At 36.7% G+C, this 15,773-nt stretch overlaps 1 protein-coding gene across 1 annotated transcript in view; it reads left to right on the top strand.

Annotated features, from left to right (window-relative positions):
- Nucleotides 1-511: 511 nt before the first annotated feature.
- Nucleotides 512-15,773, top strand: part of LOC100891371 — a 36,710-nt gene continuing 21,448 nt past the window's right edge. The window contains exons 1-15 of the mRNA XM_030989406.1: nt 512-613; nt 1,689-1,816; nt 3,312-3,448; nt 4,631-4,746; nt 6,274-6,422; nt 6,865-7,010; nt 7,679-7,797; nt 9,258-9,382; nt 10,030-10,344; nt 11,082-11,363; nt 11,756-11,890; nt 12,669-12,818; nt 13,130-13,261; nt 14,208-14,378; nt 15,062-15,193. Coding sequence (XP_030845266.1) covers nt 3,359-3,448; nt 4,631-4,746; nt 6,274-6,422; nt 6,865-7,010; nt 7,679-7,797; nt 9,258-9,382; nt 10,030-10,344; nt 11,082-11,363; nt 11,756-11,890; nt 12,669-12,818; nt 13,130-13,261; nt 14,208-14,378; nt 15,062-15,193 — 2,062 coding nt within the window. The 5' untranslated portion in view covers nt 512-613; nt 1,689-1,816; nt 3,312-3,358. The remainder of the gene's footprint in view (nt 614-1,688; nt 1,817-3,311; nt 3,449-4,630; nt 4,747-6,273; nt 6,423-6,864; nt 7,011-7,678; nt 7,798-9,257; nt 9,383-10,029; nt 10,345-11,081; nt 11,364-11,755; nt 11,891-12,668; nt 12,819-13,129; nt 13,262-14,207; nt 14,379-15,061; nt 15,194-15,773) is intronic.

The raw sequence follows: 15,773 nt of genomic DNA, 5'->3' as shown, positions 1-15,773 counted from the left end.
TTGCAAAAATGATACAATGGACAATGATATTGTTTTAAGAGCAAACGATGATTATAATGGTGACAACACGAACAGCAGGAGCACCAGTTTCAGTAGTATTTTAATTAAAAAAGTAGCATTTGCATACAAATAATTTATTTTTGCAAGTGCATTTATATAGTGCTGGCATGTTTTATTCACAAACATATAATGCACGAGTAGTGTCGAGTTCATTATCCTCATCATGCGTCTTGAGACTTTACCGAGTGCAAATATTTGTTTCTTAACACGGGTCTACGATTCAGGTTAAATTCGAGACATTGACTTCAAACCCCAATAAAAAAAGTCAAGGGTTGTTCTGTACTGCTGACCACTATTCAATGGCTTCGCCTATGCACAACCAAACAGTATGAATGTTTCATAATCAGCAGAATTGTACTCAATGTCCTTGTATATACAAAAATGTTTATTTGCCTGACAATTTCGATTGCTTACGTTTTTGTCCATTTTGAAAGGCGTTTCTGAACACGTTTACAGTGAAATCTAGTGGTGGAGGAAATAACTACTGGATTGGCCTGAATGACTTGGATGACGGGGACGGCGTATACACGTGGATAAACAACAGCCTATCAGGGTAATTCGGTACTACTTTAAATATGAACATATTAAAAACATATTTATTAGGTTTGTGATGTTTTTCTTACTTTCGAATACATTCGTTATTTGGAGTCACAGCATGGAAAACGATGCTAACTCGAGGGATGAGGTCAATCTTGCCCTAGACATAAGCGTATAGTAGTGCAATGATGATTGGATGTAAAAAAATGCTTTGCTCTTATAGACTTTAACTAAGAAAACATCAAATCTATGAATATGCTTTGGAATACATCTTATGAATACATCTTTGGCATGATTCTCAAATGGGTATGTGAGGGTAATAAACAAAAAATAATCGATAATGTTATAATTTATTTATTCTTGTCCGCAAATGTGAAAATAAGTTTTCCTCCAGCAATAACAGGCAGTAGGAGAAATCAAGACAGAAAGACGTACATGTTTACATAAAAACCATCTAAACTTATGTTATCTGTTCACAAAACAAAAGGGGCGTAACTTTACCGATTATTATTCATCTTCTTAAACGTCATTCCTCATACACAAATTATTTAGCGCTACTTCTCTTCCTTCATTTCTCGTGTAGTATAATTTTTCTTTACACTTTACATTCTCTGCTGCTCTTGCCTACATCTGCATCTATGATATCTACGGTATTATTCATCTTCGGTTCATGTCAAAAATCCTGTACTTCTGTTACTTAAATGATGGTGTGTAAATAAGTTTAAGGAGATAAATATAGTTTATATTCTCTATTAAGAATTGTGTTGAACGTGAGTAGGGTACGGTGATTGGCAGAAGCGTGTTCGGTTGCTGCGTGGAATATTCAATCTGATACGATTGTAACAAATATGATAATGAAAATATAAAAAAATAATACAAAAGTGGTGAAATAATGTTAATAACAATTATTAAAATAGTGATGATAGTTTAAAATGTCATACAATTATTAATAATAATGTCAATGATAATATTAATACTAAATATAATAATAATAATAATGATTAACGTACTGATTTGAAATAATTCATGACATATTTCAAGCACATAATAAGGGTCATTACTCTATATTACCTATTTCCCCTTTGTATAAGGTATTCAAACTTCCATTCAACACCAGGGCAAGGGAGGTGCATACTGCTAAGAGCTGGTCTTCAAGGACAGTGGGAGGACTTCGGCAGTTGTACCGATCAGCGGGTTCACATTTGCCAACGTCCAAAAGGTAATCTATCATGAGAAACTATCCAACGTGAAGGAGAAGCAAGGAGCAATATGCCTAATGACAGATGTCCAACAAGGAAACTAAATTCAATCACCTTATACAAAAAATTAACAAAACAAGTAGCGATCAGCAAAAAATAACTTTCTTTCAATAAAAGCAGAAAGATCACTAAAGCCAATCAAAAAAGTTTGAGCAAAATTTGGTAACTAATGAAAAAGTTATGTATATTTAATGACATGAAAAACTTTGAAAATCACAAGACAAATTGGCAACTCACTCATAAGTCTGTGACGTCATTGCCTCACGATCCACTTATTGTTTTCTTTATATTGATTATATACTGAAATTTCCTATTCCCCCTAAAAATCTTAATCTTCACACCAGCATCCAAGTTAGATTGATAATAAATTATGTTTTTGTGTGGATGCACTAATAAAGAGTATTTTTCTTTCAGTTAAATCATAAAAAATGTGAGTTTTGATAAACTTTTTATATAAAAATCAATTCTTCAAAGTTCCTAAAAGATTTTGTGAATTGTTATGCACGCAATATGATACAAATCATATAACCTTGGCAAAGGCAAGGGGAAATCAAAACTTTGGGGTTAAAAAGGGAAATTAATGGGATTAAAATATATAAAGCAATTGATAAATTATGAGGACATGACGTCACAATCTGATAACCAAATTGGCAATTTGTGTAGTGATTTCCATTGTTCCAAGATATTACATCCTTTTTTTAAAACTCATAACTTTCTTATTAGTTATCTGATTTTGCTCAAACCTTTTTTGATTGGTTTGTCTGTTTGTTTTGCTTCTATTGTAAGTAAGTCATTTGCAGAGTGAACTTGCCCTTTAAATGTCATGATGATCAAGCAGAACAGGGGAAACGGATCCAGATTATGCGCTCTTTCTCGCCACCATCCCCAAAGAAACGCAAACCAAGGCATGAAATCATGCACCCGAAAATCACAAATGGTTTGTCCCTGCGGAGGCCAAGGTCTGGATCCCCACAATTGAAAAGGGATCAGTTGTGTCGCTTTTGTCTTTGGCTGGGCACTTGACCACTGTGAGAATGACGAGGGCAAATTTAATCTTCAGATATTTCAAAGTTTGCCTTTCGTTTTTGGAGATGTTGTGTGTAGAATTAGATTAAGAAAGCATAGCAAGCCTGTAATTTCAGTTTTAATTTCTATCTCCGCTACGTGTTTTTGCTGCTACTGAATCATTATCCGGGATAGATTCATCGGGGGCAATTAGCAAGTTTCTAGCGCACATACCCACCACGCATGGTATTTAATGCGCTTAATCATTACCCCGGCTTTACCTAGACTACGGAATTCGATGCTCCCAGCATTTAAGGATATTCTTTCTTACCGTTAACAGGTACCTGAGTGAAGCGTGGCAAGTGTATATTAATGTCTTACTGATTATGGACACTTTGATCAATAGAAGAATGATATATCAGAACAAATAATCAGCGTTTCATTTTGCAGATTCACGTTGTTCTTGGCACCAGTTCGGGCATTCATTTTATCGCTTCATGGGAGCTAGGAACACTTTTGATCTAGCCGATACAGAGTGTTCGAATAATGGTGGGAGATTGGCAATTATCGGATCAGCAGAACTTAATGTAAGTATGATTGCAGCTATTACAATGTATAAGGTATGATCACATTTTGTTTCTTCCTGGTAATTCTATGAACTACAGCGTCTATTTCCAGATTAAGCATAATAAAACAAACTTATACACTCACTTGTCGTCACATTTCTTACTTTCATAGCGACTCGGTATAATGAATAACATTATATCATGCATGTGAGAAAAGAAAGTTTTTGATTTATTGATACGATTACTTATCCGTCAGGGTTGACACTCCTGAAGCTTCACAATAGGGACTTTCAGATTGAGTGGACGAGAACGGCGTGAACGTCCACTGATCATGCGTGTCTATGGCAAGCCGTTTAAACATTTATTCCTATTTCTTGATATCAATATATATGATTTTCTGTTGTAAAGCAATGGTAATTCTTGATATTAAGAATTGAATTCTTGATGTCGAGAAATGTGATTTTTTTTTTTTAAACGGCTTGACACGCATGATCAGTGGACGTTCACGCCGTTCTCGTCCATTCAATCTGAAAGTCCATATTACCCCCCCCCCCCCGTCTTTAATACGACTGCTCTAACAACTCTCTAGAAATTGACCTCAGCTGGGTCCAGTGTGGCAAATGAAGCTTTATGTCCGCTAAATTTGTTGTTTCTATGTTTAGGCCTACATGTAAAATATGTACCCATTTTCCCATAATTACTTACAGTTTCGTCCTCTTCGATTCTCTGATGTTATCGTTTGTATCTTTATATTTGTATATTGTTTATCGCAATCGTTTTTAATATCTTGAGACGGAAATAAATGTCAATTTTAATTTCATCAAAAATCAATGTGGACTACATCAAACAGATGATGTTTTGTTTATCGTGATTTCAAAAGAACAACAAAATTTACCTTTTTGTAATTTGAAAACAAAACAAAACATTGAGAGTTCAAAAATGTAAACGGTCCTACCAGAATGTGAAAATAAATCAGTCAATTTGGAAAGATAACCTCAAACTGTGGCGTCCCTTTTTTCCCTTGAAGACTGAAGAAAATATTTTAACAATCTGATGTAAGAAATCAATTGGCTTCCAACAGATTTTCACGAAATCCAAATCGCAACAGTATACGTCGGAAGAAGACTCTATGTTGTATGTCGTATTTAATGCAGCCATCTTTTGATCAGTGTTATGTTAAATGAATTGTTAATTGTTATACAGACGTTCCTAACATCGTTTGCATCGCCTGCCCTTTCATCGCCTTTTTGTTACTGGTTTGGTCTAAGTCGAAGCGCGGATGCTGAGCCATTCACCTGGATTGATGAAACTCAAATAAGGTGATATTCTATGGCTTTTGTGTTTGTTTTGCTGGGCAAAACTGGCAGCGCATATCTATCATGTGAAATGCTGTTGAACGGTTTACAGACACGCACACACACACACGCACTGCCTAACACACCTTTGCCTCAGGCACAGCTTTGCGTATTGACGTGTATTTATGGCAAGCCGTTTTAACATTTATTCTTTATCTCTTGATATTAAGAAATACATTTATTTTCTGTTGTAAAGCAATGGCAATTCTAGATATCAAGAATTCATTTCTTGATATCAAGAATTCAAATCTTGATATCAAGGAATAGAAATATATGTTAAAACGGCTTGCCATAAATACGCAGCAATACGCAAGCCAAATACGCAAAGGTGTGACTGAGGCATAATACACCCTCCACACATGCTCACATAAACACACACTTACACCATGGACCTACAATGAGTGATTTCAAGTACGGTGTCCGGTGTTGGTTTTGGTGTTGAGAGCGTGGAAAGGCTGGTGAACCGAGCTCCAACACCGACGGTCAGTTTATTTTTGTATTAGAAGGACGGAACTGATTACGTCATCGATAGCTCGACACTAACCCTTAACACCGAGTGACGTCCTTCTCTACAGGAGAAAATCATTGTGATAAAAGCATAATCCAATCAGAAATTCTAATAAATTACATCATATCGAATATCAACTATAAAGTCATAATTAAAAAATGAATAGAGAAAATATAATTTCTCTTGAAAAACATATTGAGCGCTCATGATTTACAGTTGCTTTGGCTGGAAAATGGATTTTACCTTAGCTTGATCGTGGGATTCGTAACAGATGCCCGCATAGTTACCTGCGGTATACTGCAACACCAACACCGACACCGAACTTGAAATCATAAATGTCCCAATTCCCTAGGGGCTGGTGTTGGTGAATGGGAAAATAACACGTAAATCGTCAACACCAACCGAGATACTCGGTTCAGTAGACGACATTCAAAACCAGCTCTCAACACAGATTTCCGGAATGCGTCATATTTTCTGCGGTCAACCTCAACACCAGCATGACTTCAAGTTTGGTGTTGTAGTGGTGTTGGTGTTCTCACAACACTAACACCAGCTTTCAACACCGAACTTGAAATCACTCAACGAGTAGATCCATGCTCACACGCCCTTACTAACACACACAATGAAATAAACATACATATACAAGTGTATATCAAAACGAAACACATTTGAAACATGGTAACACATTGGCGATACCCATACAAATCCAAATTAGCAAATACCAAATCATTGGAGGGTATTGGAAAATGCGTGGCATAATGGAATTTTACATTGCCGCCATCTATGCCAACATTGCTGTTTCATATTCATTATTTACAACTGTATTTACATTATTTTCTTCATCCTATGAACTTCTATTACAAATTTGTTTCTCTTATATCGTGGAAACACAGAAAGAAAACAAGTATATGTTGTTATCAACAAGCTCAAGATTATTCATTACATGACCCGAATAACCTTTAATATTTACTATTACATTTTAGTAACCCTATCTGGGCTCCTGATGAGCCGAGTTCTACCGGGCGAGCCTGCGCGTGTTTGTGGTCTGATGGGAATGACGCTAACAGGCATGGTCAATGGGACGGAAGATCTTGTGGGGACACACTGCCGTACATCTGTGAGAGACCACAAGGTAACTAACGGTTAATTTTAGGAGATTATAGAGAGCGTACAGTCAATAAATTAGTGAATCCTGGGAGAGCATGCCTTGAGAGCAGGGACATTGCTAAATCATATCTAAAGAGGGAGGGCTGTCGGACCAATCTTGTTAAAAAAAGACAAGAGAATAGATAATCTTTTAGCGATTTTTAAGAATCTCACTAATCAAAATTTTCTGGCACGTATCATGATAATGCCTCATTTAATGTTGCCAATTTACTGTCCGTACTTTTAATGTCATTTTACCACAGTGTTATTAAAGATGATTTTTCGAACGGTCAAGAAGTCACTCCTGTACTGTGACATGTCGCTTTTATATATTCTATTTCATTCTTCTTTTCTAAAGATGTTGTTTCTCTTTGATTTTTTTCAGGGCCTTTGCTAAAATAGGATATTTTTCATTTGTTCTCTCACAGTACCAACTGGACAATGGACGTATATTACAGGAGTGCAAAACGTGCAGTATTCAATTTCAACCTTCGACACAAGCTTTTTCAATGCAACGGAATATTGTCATCAAATAGGTGGACGACTTGCGCAGTTAAAAACATCAACTATCAATGTAAGTCGTGTTTTGTCGGACTGGATAAAGCATACAAGGCCGCAAATACTCGCTTTTATGCAAGATACATGATCACTTCCGATTAGGCTTACAACTTTTAAAGAACCCGGCCCTACACAGAGTTGATGTTTCAAAAAGGGTTGCTCTAATGCATAACCCATATCTAAGTAGATTTTAAAGCTACAAAAGAAGAAACGAATTAAAGGAGTCATTACCTGATTAGAAATAAAGCGTATTGAACTTCGCTTAACTTGTGTAGTTTATTCCTAATCTTTAGATTATTCAACATGGATACATGATGTTTGGAAATAGTGTCATCACCGAGACGGTAATCAACTCAACCCTTTTCTATCAGTTATTTATTTTATTTTATATCAATATTTGAATATGTTTCGGTTTCTTTAATAAAATAAACACAAAATCAGCCTTGAGCTGCGTGTCATGTTTATTTAAATGATGCAATTCAATTAAATCAACCACGATGTGATTGTCGCCGGACCATGTGTCTTCCAACTGAATATCACGACTCATTTATATCCAGGTCTCCTTGATCATATTGATTGCTATTTTCGTACGTTTTCTAAAATAAATACTTCAAACTTCCATTTATGACGAGAAATTCACTGGAAATAAAATAGAAAATTGTTTTTGTTTTCTTAATAATACAGTCAGCAGTGAGAAATCAATTGGGAAATATTGGAAACGGAAAATTTTGGATTGGGCTTGATGATCTGAGCAAGGAAGGCGATTTCCGATGGGCTGATGGAACGCTGTTAAGAAATACAGGGTAAGATGATATTGTATTCCCTCTCTCTCTCTCTCTTTCCCATCTCTCTCTCACTCTCTCTTTCCCTCCCCTCCTTCCCCTCTCTCTCTCTCTTTTTCCCCTTTCTCTCTCTCTCTCTCTCTTTCCATCTCCCTCTCCCCATATCCCCATCCCCACCCTCCCTCTCTCTTTGCTTGGGCATTTCGAGATAGATGTATAAACAGTACATGGTTTATAGTCTTTTTATCTACAACCAGTTCGTCTGCTACCCGATTGGTCTATATGGTCTATACCCGCCGTGTGTACTATCCACATGGTCTAATAATCATTTTGTCAACCTATCATTTTGTCTAATGACCATTTGCGCTAATAATCACGTGGTCTAAATTCAAATCGGTCCAATCTCCAATAAGTCTACTACCCTTTTGGTCTATCGCTCATTTACTCTAATTTCAAGTCGGTCTAATTCCAAGTTTGTCTAATGTCAATTTTGTCTTCCATTCACAAGGTCTAATAATCATTTGATGAATATCAATAATTATGATTGAATGATTATTAAACCATATGGATAGAAGACGAATGGCCATTATACAAACTTGGAATAAGACCAAATGATAAGTAGCCAAAATGATGATTAGACCACATCGGTATGAGACAGACCTGGTGTAGACCATATGGGAATAGACTATTGGCTGTTAAACGAAACTGGTTGTAGAGTAGACAACGATTCATCCACATTTCTTACTAATTTCACACTTCACCTCTATATCTGCACGGTCGCCCGTTTACCACACACGCATTTCTGTACAAAACAATAGGTACCAATTGGAAGAAGGATTGCTTTGTGCAACATAATGCCACTGCCCATTAACCATAGCCGGTCTTGATTAGTAACTATGATATACCTCTCTTTAGGATGTTGAATAAATCTAGTCATCTGGTTGGTCGAATTGGAGTATTGATTCTATCGGTCAATAGTTTTTAAAAGATGCTCATTGCCAATGGTAACGGGCCACATAAATAAATTTTGCTTAGATCCCCGTTAGTTTACGTGTAAAAAGTTTACGATTAAAAACAATAGGTAGGGGGGGGGGTGTTCCAAAATACACACATAAAAAACTGAAGGGGGGCTGTTCAACCCCCCACACCCCCTCCCCTCCGTATGCGCCTGCATTGTAGTAACATATTTACAGCTCATGGAACCAATTTTCCCTTCTGACGATTACTGTTGCGTAGATTAGGGCTTCAGCTTTTTTTTCTGTTAAGCCACCCCTATAAATTGTTAATTGTTATTGTTCTGGATTGATTTACTAAGAAAACTGCAATTTCGCTAGTTTTAATACGTTGTTTCCAGCATACATCTTCTGTGTTTGCTTGTTTAACATGAAAGGTAAATTAATTCTTGATATTTCATTCTTCACAGTACCACAAATTTTAAACAAATGTAATATAAAGAAACGTTTATAACTTCGAATGTGCAGATTCACTGGCGGGAATCTAAATAATTACCGTGGGAACGAACACTGTGTAGAAACGACAAACATTGGCTGGAATGACCTACCTTGTAGCGGAGATTCAAGAAGGTTTGTCTGCGAGAAATCAGAGGGTATGTCATGTTATTTAAATATCAACTAAATAATGTGATAGCAGTGATAAAATGTGACCTAACTTTTTTATTTCTACTAAGGTGTCTGCTGAAACTTTGAATAAAGATAAATAAATGACATTCGTATCCATTCTCACGTAAACATCAATCGAATAAATGCTTTTACATTTAACGAAGTCACTATTAGTCTCAAATATCAGCTGAATTCGATGGCCAAGCCATGTTTAAATTTTTTTCTGCAAATTGAAGACAATGAATATTGCGAAATTAATAGATATCAGCATTAGAATTACCAGAACTTGGGTAACGATTTGGAGTTTACCGTATACATTGACAGGTGTTGTCCACTAAACTTTCTCATTCCTATGCATGATAGCCGTGACACAGGAAACATATATTTTTTTAATGACTGAAGGGCGAAATAGGCAGATATTTTCAATACACTAAGTGACGGTTTTAGAGGGGAGGGGTGGAGTTGGATTACATATTACAAATGAATAATAAGCGAGGCACATGTAGAACTATTTCATCGGTAAGAATATGAAATGCCCTTCTTATTCTCAACCAATATAGAAACACACTTAAGAGAGAAATTGGGTAATGCATTATTACCAACAATCTTTCTTTCTGATAATCTCTCTACCCAGCCCCACCACTCCATCTACTCGCCATGACGTCAACACCTTTCGGGAGTTCGGGAGCTACTCCACGTTTCTCCTGCATTCTCAGCCCTCCTAACAACACGGAAGGCACTCTGACCTACACTGAGAGAGTAGTTGTACAGAGTCTCACCACAGATGGGTATACACTGGACGTCCCGGTCACGAAAACAACTCAGACAGGTAGATTAATACAGGATCTACCTGGTGATGTGACATCCGTTGGTCTTTATAAGTGCTCGAGTACATCTACAACTACTGGTATTTCAACATCAGCAGATGTAACAATTCTCTCAAAAGACAGTAAGTATAATTAAATTTGCAATCGAGTAAAGAGTGCTTGAGAATAGAACTGACATATTAATAAATAACTTTTAAAAAACCTTACCACATATTTTGTTCTTAAACTTAGGACATTCTGAGTCTTTACATATATTTAACATAAATATGGCGCCATATAAATAGTCAGAAGCACTATCATCATAACCGGCATCGACGCCATTGTCTTCATCATCCTAACCACTGCATAAAGCTCACACTTATGAAGTTCACATTTCGAAACTTGTCATGTTTTGTTTTGTTTTTTGTTGTTGCATGATTGGAGTGTTTTTTGCACATTGAGAGAGAAGGCAAAATATATATCAAGGTTCCGACTAGCAAAACCTCTTTTTAGAATACTAGTACCTAATATGAGCTTTCTAGTTTTAATTATTCAGACAGTTCATGACAGATCTGTGGTTTGTGTCATTACCAATCGTACCTTTTCCACGGAAGAACAGAGCCATTAGGTTAATGGCTCTGAAATGGACTATCCAACCGTTTTATCATTCTATCATTGTTATATAAGTCTTTGATTTTGTTATATTGTGTTATTGTTTTTTATGATGATTTTCGGAAATAAAACAAACAAACACTTAGTACTTATAGTAGGAAGCCTTTTTTTTTATTTTTTATAAATTATGTTTCATTATCAATCATTTATATAGTTCATACTTTACAGTAAGAAGCCCTCTTCACTTCTTCCTTTCTTCTTTTTCCAGGACATTTTCAACCAACTGACGGCCGTCTCACGAAAACGATTTATCCAGGTGACGACATCACACTCTCAGTTTCTACCACGGATACGTACACAGCAGGTGAAGATGAAATCCGATGGAGGACTTTCTCAAACCTCGCTGAAGGATCTTTGTCTCCAGAGGGAGACGGGACTCTGACCTATACCATTCGATCGGCAACGAAGACAAATGCTGATATTTACGGAACGGTTGAAAACGGCATGGTTGAAAATCTAATGTACAGCTTGATTCGCGTCATTGTCAGTGGTAAGACTAGAATTTCGTTTTATCCATTCCGTTGTTCTAATAATTTGAAAAATATATAAAGGAAATCTCTCTGTAATTTCGTTCCTTTCTTCAAAAATACGTTTTATTATAATTTGAAAATGATGATACTATCTGAAGGAATTACGATCATAACATTAGTTTCAAACAGTGTACTATAACTAGAAGTCGATAAAGCTTTCTTGAACTTTACAATTTGTTGGTATTATTGAGCTCCATACACTTTGAAGATTGCCCTACGTACAGATAAAAGCACTGTAACTGTATTTTCTTACTAGCCCTATACCCAATCATTATACTTTTGTGAGACAAATATATAAAATTCAAGATTCAACCAAAGATTATGCCATATTGATTCCACTTTATCCCTATAGATTGTCCGAGTGGCCGATGGAATATCCCATCCTGTGATCGTCTATGTGATAATTGCTACAATGGAGGGATTTGTCATCCTCAATCAGGAACCTGTATCTGTCCTCCAGGATTCATGGGCAAAAACTGTCTTACTGGTGAGACGTCCAAATGTTTCCTCTATGGCGAAGTAAACACCTTAGTATACACAGAAATCATAGTATGAGTCCTACCTATTGCACAACAAAGTGTTCACAGCTTATTTGTGATATGCAATGCTAAACTCATGAACATAAACACGCACGGAAAGAAACGCACACATGCAAACACACACGCTGTTACGCCCACACCCTCTTTGTACTTTCATTGCAACTGAAGTTTGCAGTTTCAGTTCTGAATGAAAACGCTCACTGTTCAGTTACTCTGGCTTTTTGCGAAAATATGAGAGACCACATATTTTTTCTTGATGTATATTGAGTTAATGATATCAAAAAGAAATATTCTATACATGTTATGTACACCTGAGGTATTATCAGTCTAGATTTCATTGTATGCAGTCCAAACAATGAATTAGACAAAACCGGTAAACCTTGACCAATAATTATTCTCAGCGTGCTAATGTTTACAAATCCTTTTTGTCCTTCTCCCCCCCCCCCCCCGCCCCTTTCGAAGGATGGGGGGCGGGGGAGTATAGGGTACCTTCATATGTACAAATAGTATACAAATATACACTGTCTTGAGAGGTTCTGGTTAAAACTATGCGCAAGAGGTGACTCCAATAGTACTATTTGCTGAGGGGCGCAGGCACGAAGTACCTCGAATAGAAGGCATGGTATATTTGTTTGATATCTTGCATCAAAAATTCAAGTGCAGGGGCTGCATATAGTAAGTAAGAACATGATTAAGTATGTTTTTCCTAAATTTGTTGTTACACAGCATGCGGTGAAAACCGATTTGGATGGGAGTGTGAACTTGAATGTGGAGCTGGGAATGCTCTACAAGAATGCAGTGGAAGCCAGGTGTGTCTACCCGATCCCTACGGATGCAACTGCCTGGCTGGTTATACAGGAATATACTGCGATAAACGTAAGATACATTAATGCAACATAAAAACGATCACAAGATTTTCAAAAGACTAACACATCGTTTGAATTGTTTAATACAATTACACAAATATTTTTTGAGACCGCTGTTGAAATTCGAAGAGCATTACTTTTCTTATTTATATCATTTTGATGATTTCGAAACCTTGCAGTAGGCCTACACGCCAATAGTTATTTGCTACATGATCAACCTTTTCTGATCGATTCCACACTGTTTCTTTCACAATGCAATTGCATGACCAAAACTCAACTTTATCTTTAATTCCGTTTTTACTGTCATGAATCTAATTTCAGAATGCATTCCGGGTAAGTTTGGTGTTGACTGCCTTCAGGATTGCCACTGTGCAGGAGGGATGCCATGTGACGTCTTCAGGGGAAGATGTGATGGAGACTGTGAGGATGGTTGGTCAGGAGAAGGATGTCAAGGTATGCCTACTTTCTTTGGTGGACTTGCTGGTATATTATAATATAAACACATATCTTCTGTATCCGTTGGTCATGCATGTTAGGTAGCTGAAATGTACATGATTGTATTTAATGGGTTGCAACTATAACTTTGTCTTAGACTTTCCCTGTTTAATGACAGGGTAGGCCAGGTCGCATTAAGTTTTGGCAGGATGTTGTGGTGTCCATATTGGTCGAGAATATCTTCAATCGTGATTTCCATTGGTGGGTATACAATTTAATACATATATCACTGGACAATACTGTCAGATCATTGGTCTCTTTATCCCTAGTCAGTCGTAATGTGGAACAGTGTCTGAACTACAAGACTATGTAAATTGCATGGTATACTGCACTCCATAGGTTCTGTACTGTATCTACCTTTGGGACAGCATTAAACTCTCATAGCTAGTCTAGGTATTGAAAAAGAAATGTAAAATTAGGTTTATCAAAATAGAATATGTGCGTGCAGACAAAGATTTCGCTGCCCTCCCATTTGAGTATTCTCCTTTGGTAAGAACAGTAATGATGGTGAAGAAAAAACAAAGTCTTTTCTCCCTGAATCGAATTGATCGGGAAAGGCTGTACTTAACATTATGCCATAGTTTTTCGTAATGATAGGCCAAACGTGAAAGTTATTGTGGTTTATTCAGTATGTTGGACGTCTCTAAAAGGGTGCCTGGCTGGAATGCTTTCATTGGAGTGAAAAAGGTGCCTCCATAGTGTGTAGGCAAACCTTGAAATGACATCTGGTAAATGACTATCGGGAAGGGTTTTTTCTAGAGAAATTTGAGATCTATGCATTCACAATAAATGTGTCGTTTATATTCATTATTATTGGTATTGTTTATACTATTATTATCATTGTTATTGTGTATGTTATAATAATAATTATCTGTATCTTTGAATACACATACCATTTTCGCAGTTCCCTCTGTCTGTCCAGTCGGATATATTGGAATAAGTTGCACAGAGTTCTGTAACTGTCCAGAGGACTCGGAATGTGAGAAGGACTCCGGTTTCTGTACATCATCGGGAGGACAATGTGAGATTGGCTATGTTGCTGACTCTCCACAGAGACCAGATGGATGTGTCACATGTAAGACATTTTACTTTAGCTAAGGACAATTATAAAACATCGATTGATATTGGCAGTAACCTAGAATATAACGGGGGCTTGTGAATTTCACATTCGTGTATAACCGCTTATTTTATTTGTGTGCATCATGAATTGAGACTAACCTTGCGAGAACTACCTTATCAAGAGTTATATTGTCACAAGAACCTACATCATATATAATTACTTTACTGCAGCAGCAACTTATTGCCCATTGATGTTAACTGTTTCAAATAAATTTGCCATGCAATACCAGCTTCAGCGTAAATGTTGGTAATCAAACTAAAATAACAACAAAGACAACAATAACCATCAGTCTGGGAGGTTGTTTAGTCACCGCGAAGCTGAGGACATTGAAAACGCACTGCATTCTGGGTTCAAGATTATAATGAATATGGGAACCCCATCATTCACCCTCGTCACACCTGCATATCTCAATCATTTGTACAGGAAGGTGGGACCCAGACGTTCCAGTGGTTTAGCTTGCTATTCCCCTCGTGCAATATTTAATTCTGTAATTAATAGTATTAATATTCAAAATGCACTTTAAAGAAAGTCTTAATAAAAACTGAATGTTGTGAATGCAACATTGTGAAACTGCTTTTCTTCCAATCGTTTTTGCTCAGTTGTTCTTTCCTCCCATCCGATATGTTTACTTTCTTTAGTTGCTGGATGTTTCGAGTCTTGTTCTAAGACATGCCACTGTGCTGGTGGTGTCGAGGACTGCAACCAGGCAACCGGAGCCTGCTCTCAAGGTACATGCCATCCACGATGGACGGGAGACAAATGTCAAACTGGTTAGTACTATTTACTTATCTATCTATCATGGTATGTTATCCCAACTCGGAGGTTAATTGAAGCATTTGTTCACACATCTCTGTTCTCTGCCATTCTAGTACACCCTGGCAGTGTCATTCGACTCCATGTCTTTAATGTTCCCATCCTTGTTGGTTCTTGGTTTTCGTCTTGGTCTGCTACCTTCTACCTTTTCTTTCAAGAAATCCTTCATCTCGAAGTGAGTCTGATGTCTCTTAAATGCGGTCAAAGTATTTAATCTTACTATCTTTAACAATTCTTTTCAGCCTGAGGATATTTTGTTTCATAAACCCTGTCGCTATTTTACTTTGAATTTATCTTTTTCATGATATTCTCATCATTTTCCTGTACACCCAATTTTCAATGCTGTATTTTTTTCTCATAGTCTTTGTTTGGTCTAATGTCCATACAATATTTATAAACAGATAACGTAGGTGGGTATCATTTGTATTCTCATAAGAGAAACACAAAGCCTGAACTTAATTGAAATGAAATGAACTTAGAGATAACATGATAAGTTGAGGGTTGCTTATTTTTTTAAATAATTCAAAGAGATGACTG

Source organism: Strongylocentrotus purpuratus, unplaced genomic scaffold (assembly GCF_000002235.5).
Source record: "Strongylocentrotus purpuratus isolate Spur 01 unplaced genomic scaffold, Spur_5.0 spur5_contig_842, whole genome shotgun sequence".
Taxonomy (NCBI): domain Eukaryota; kingdom Metazoa; phylum Echinodermata; class Echinoidea; order Camarodonta; family Strongylocentrotidae; genus Strongylocentrotus; species Strongylocentrotus purpuratus.
The sequence above is the reverse complement of the archived record's forward strand: the minus strand, read 5'-3'. Positions and strand labels throughout refer to the sequence as shown.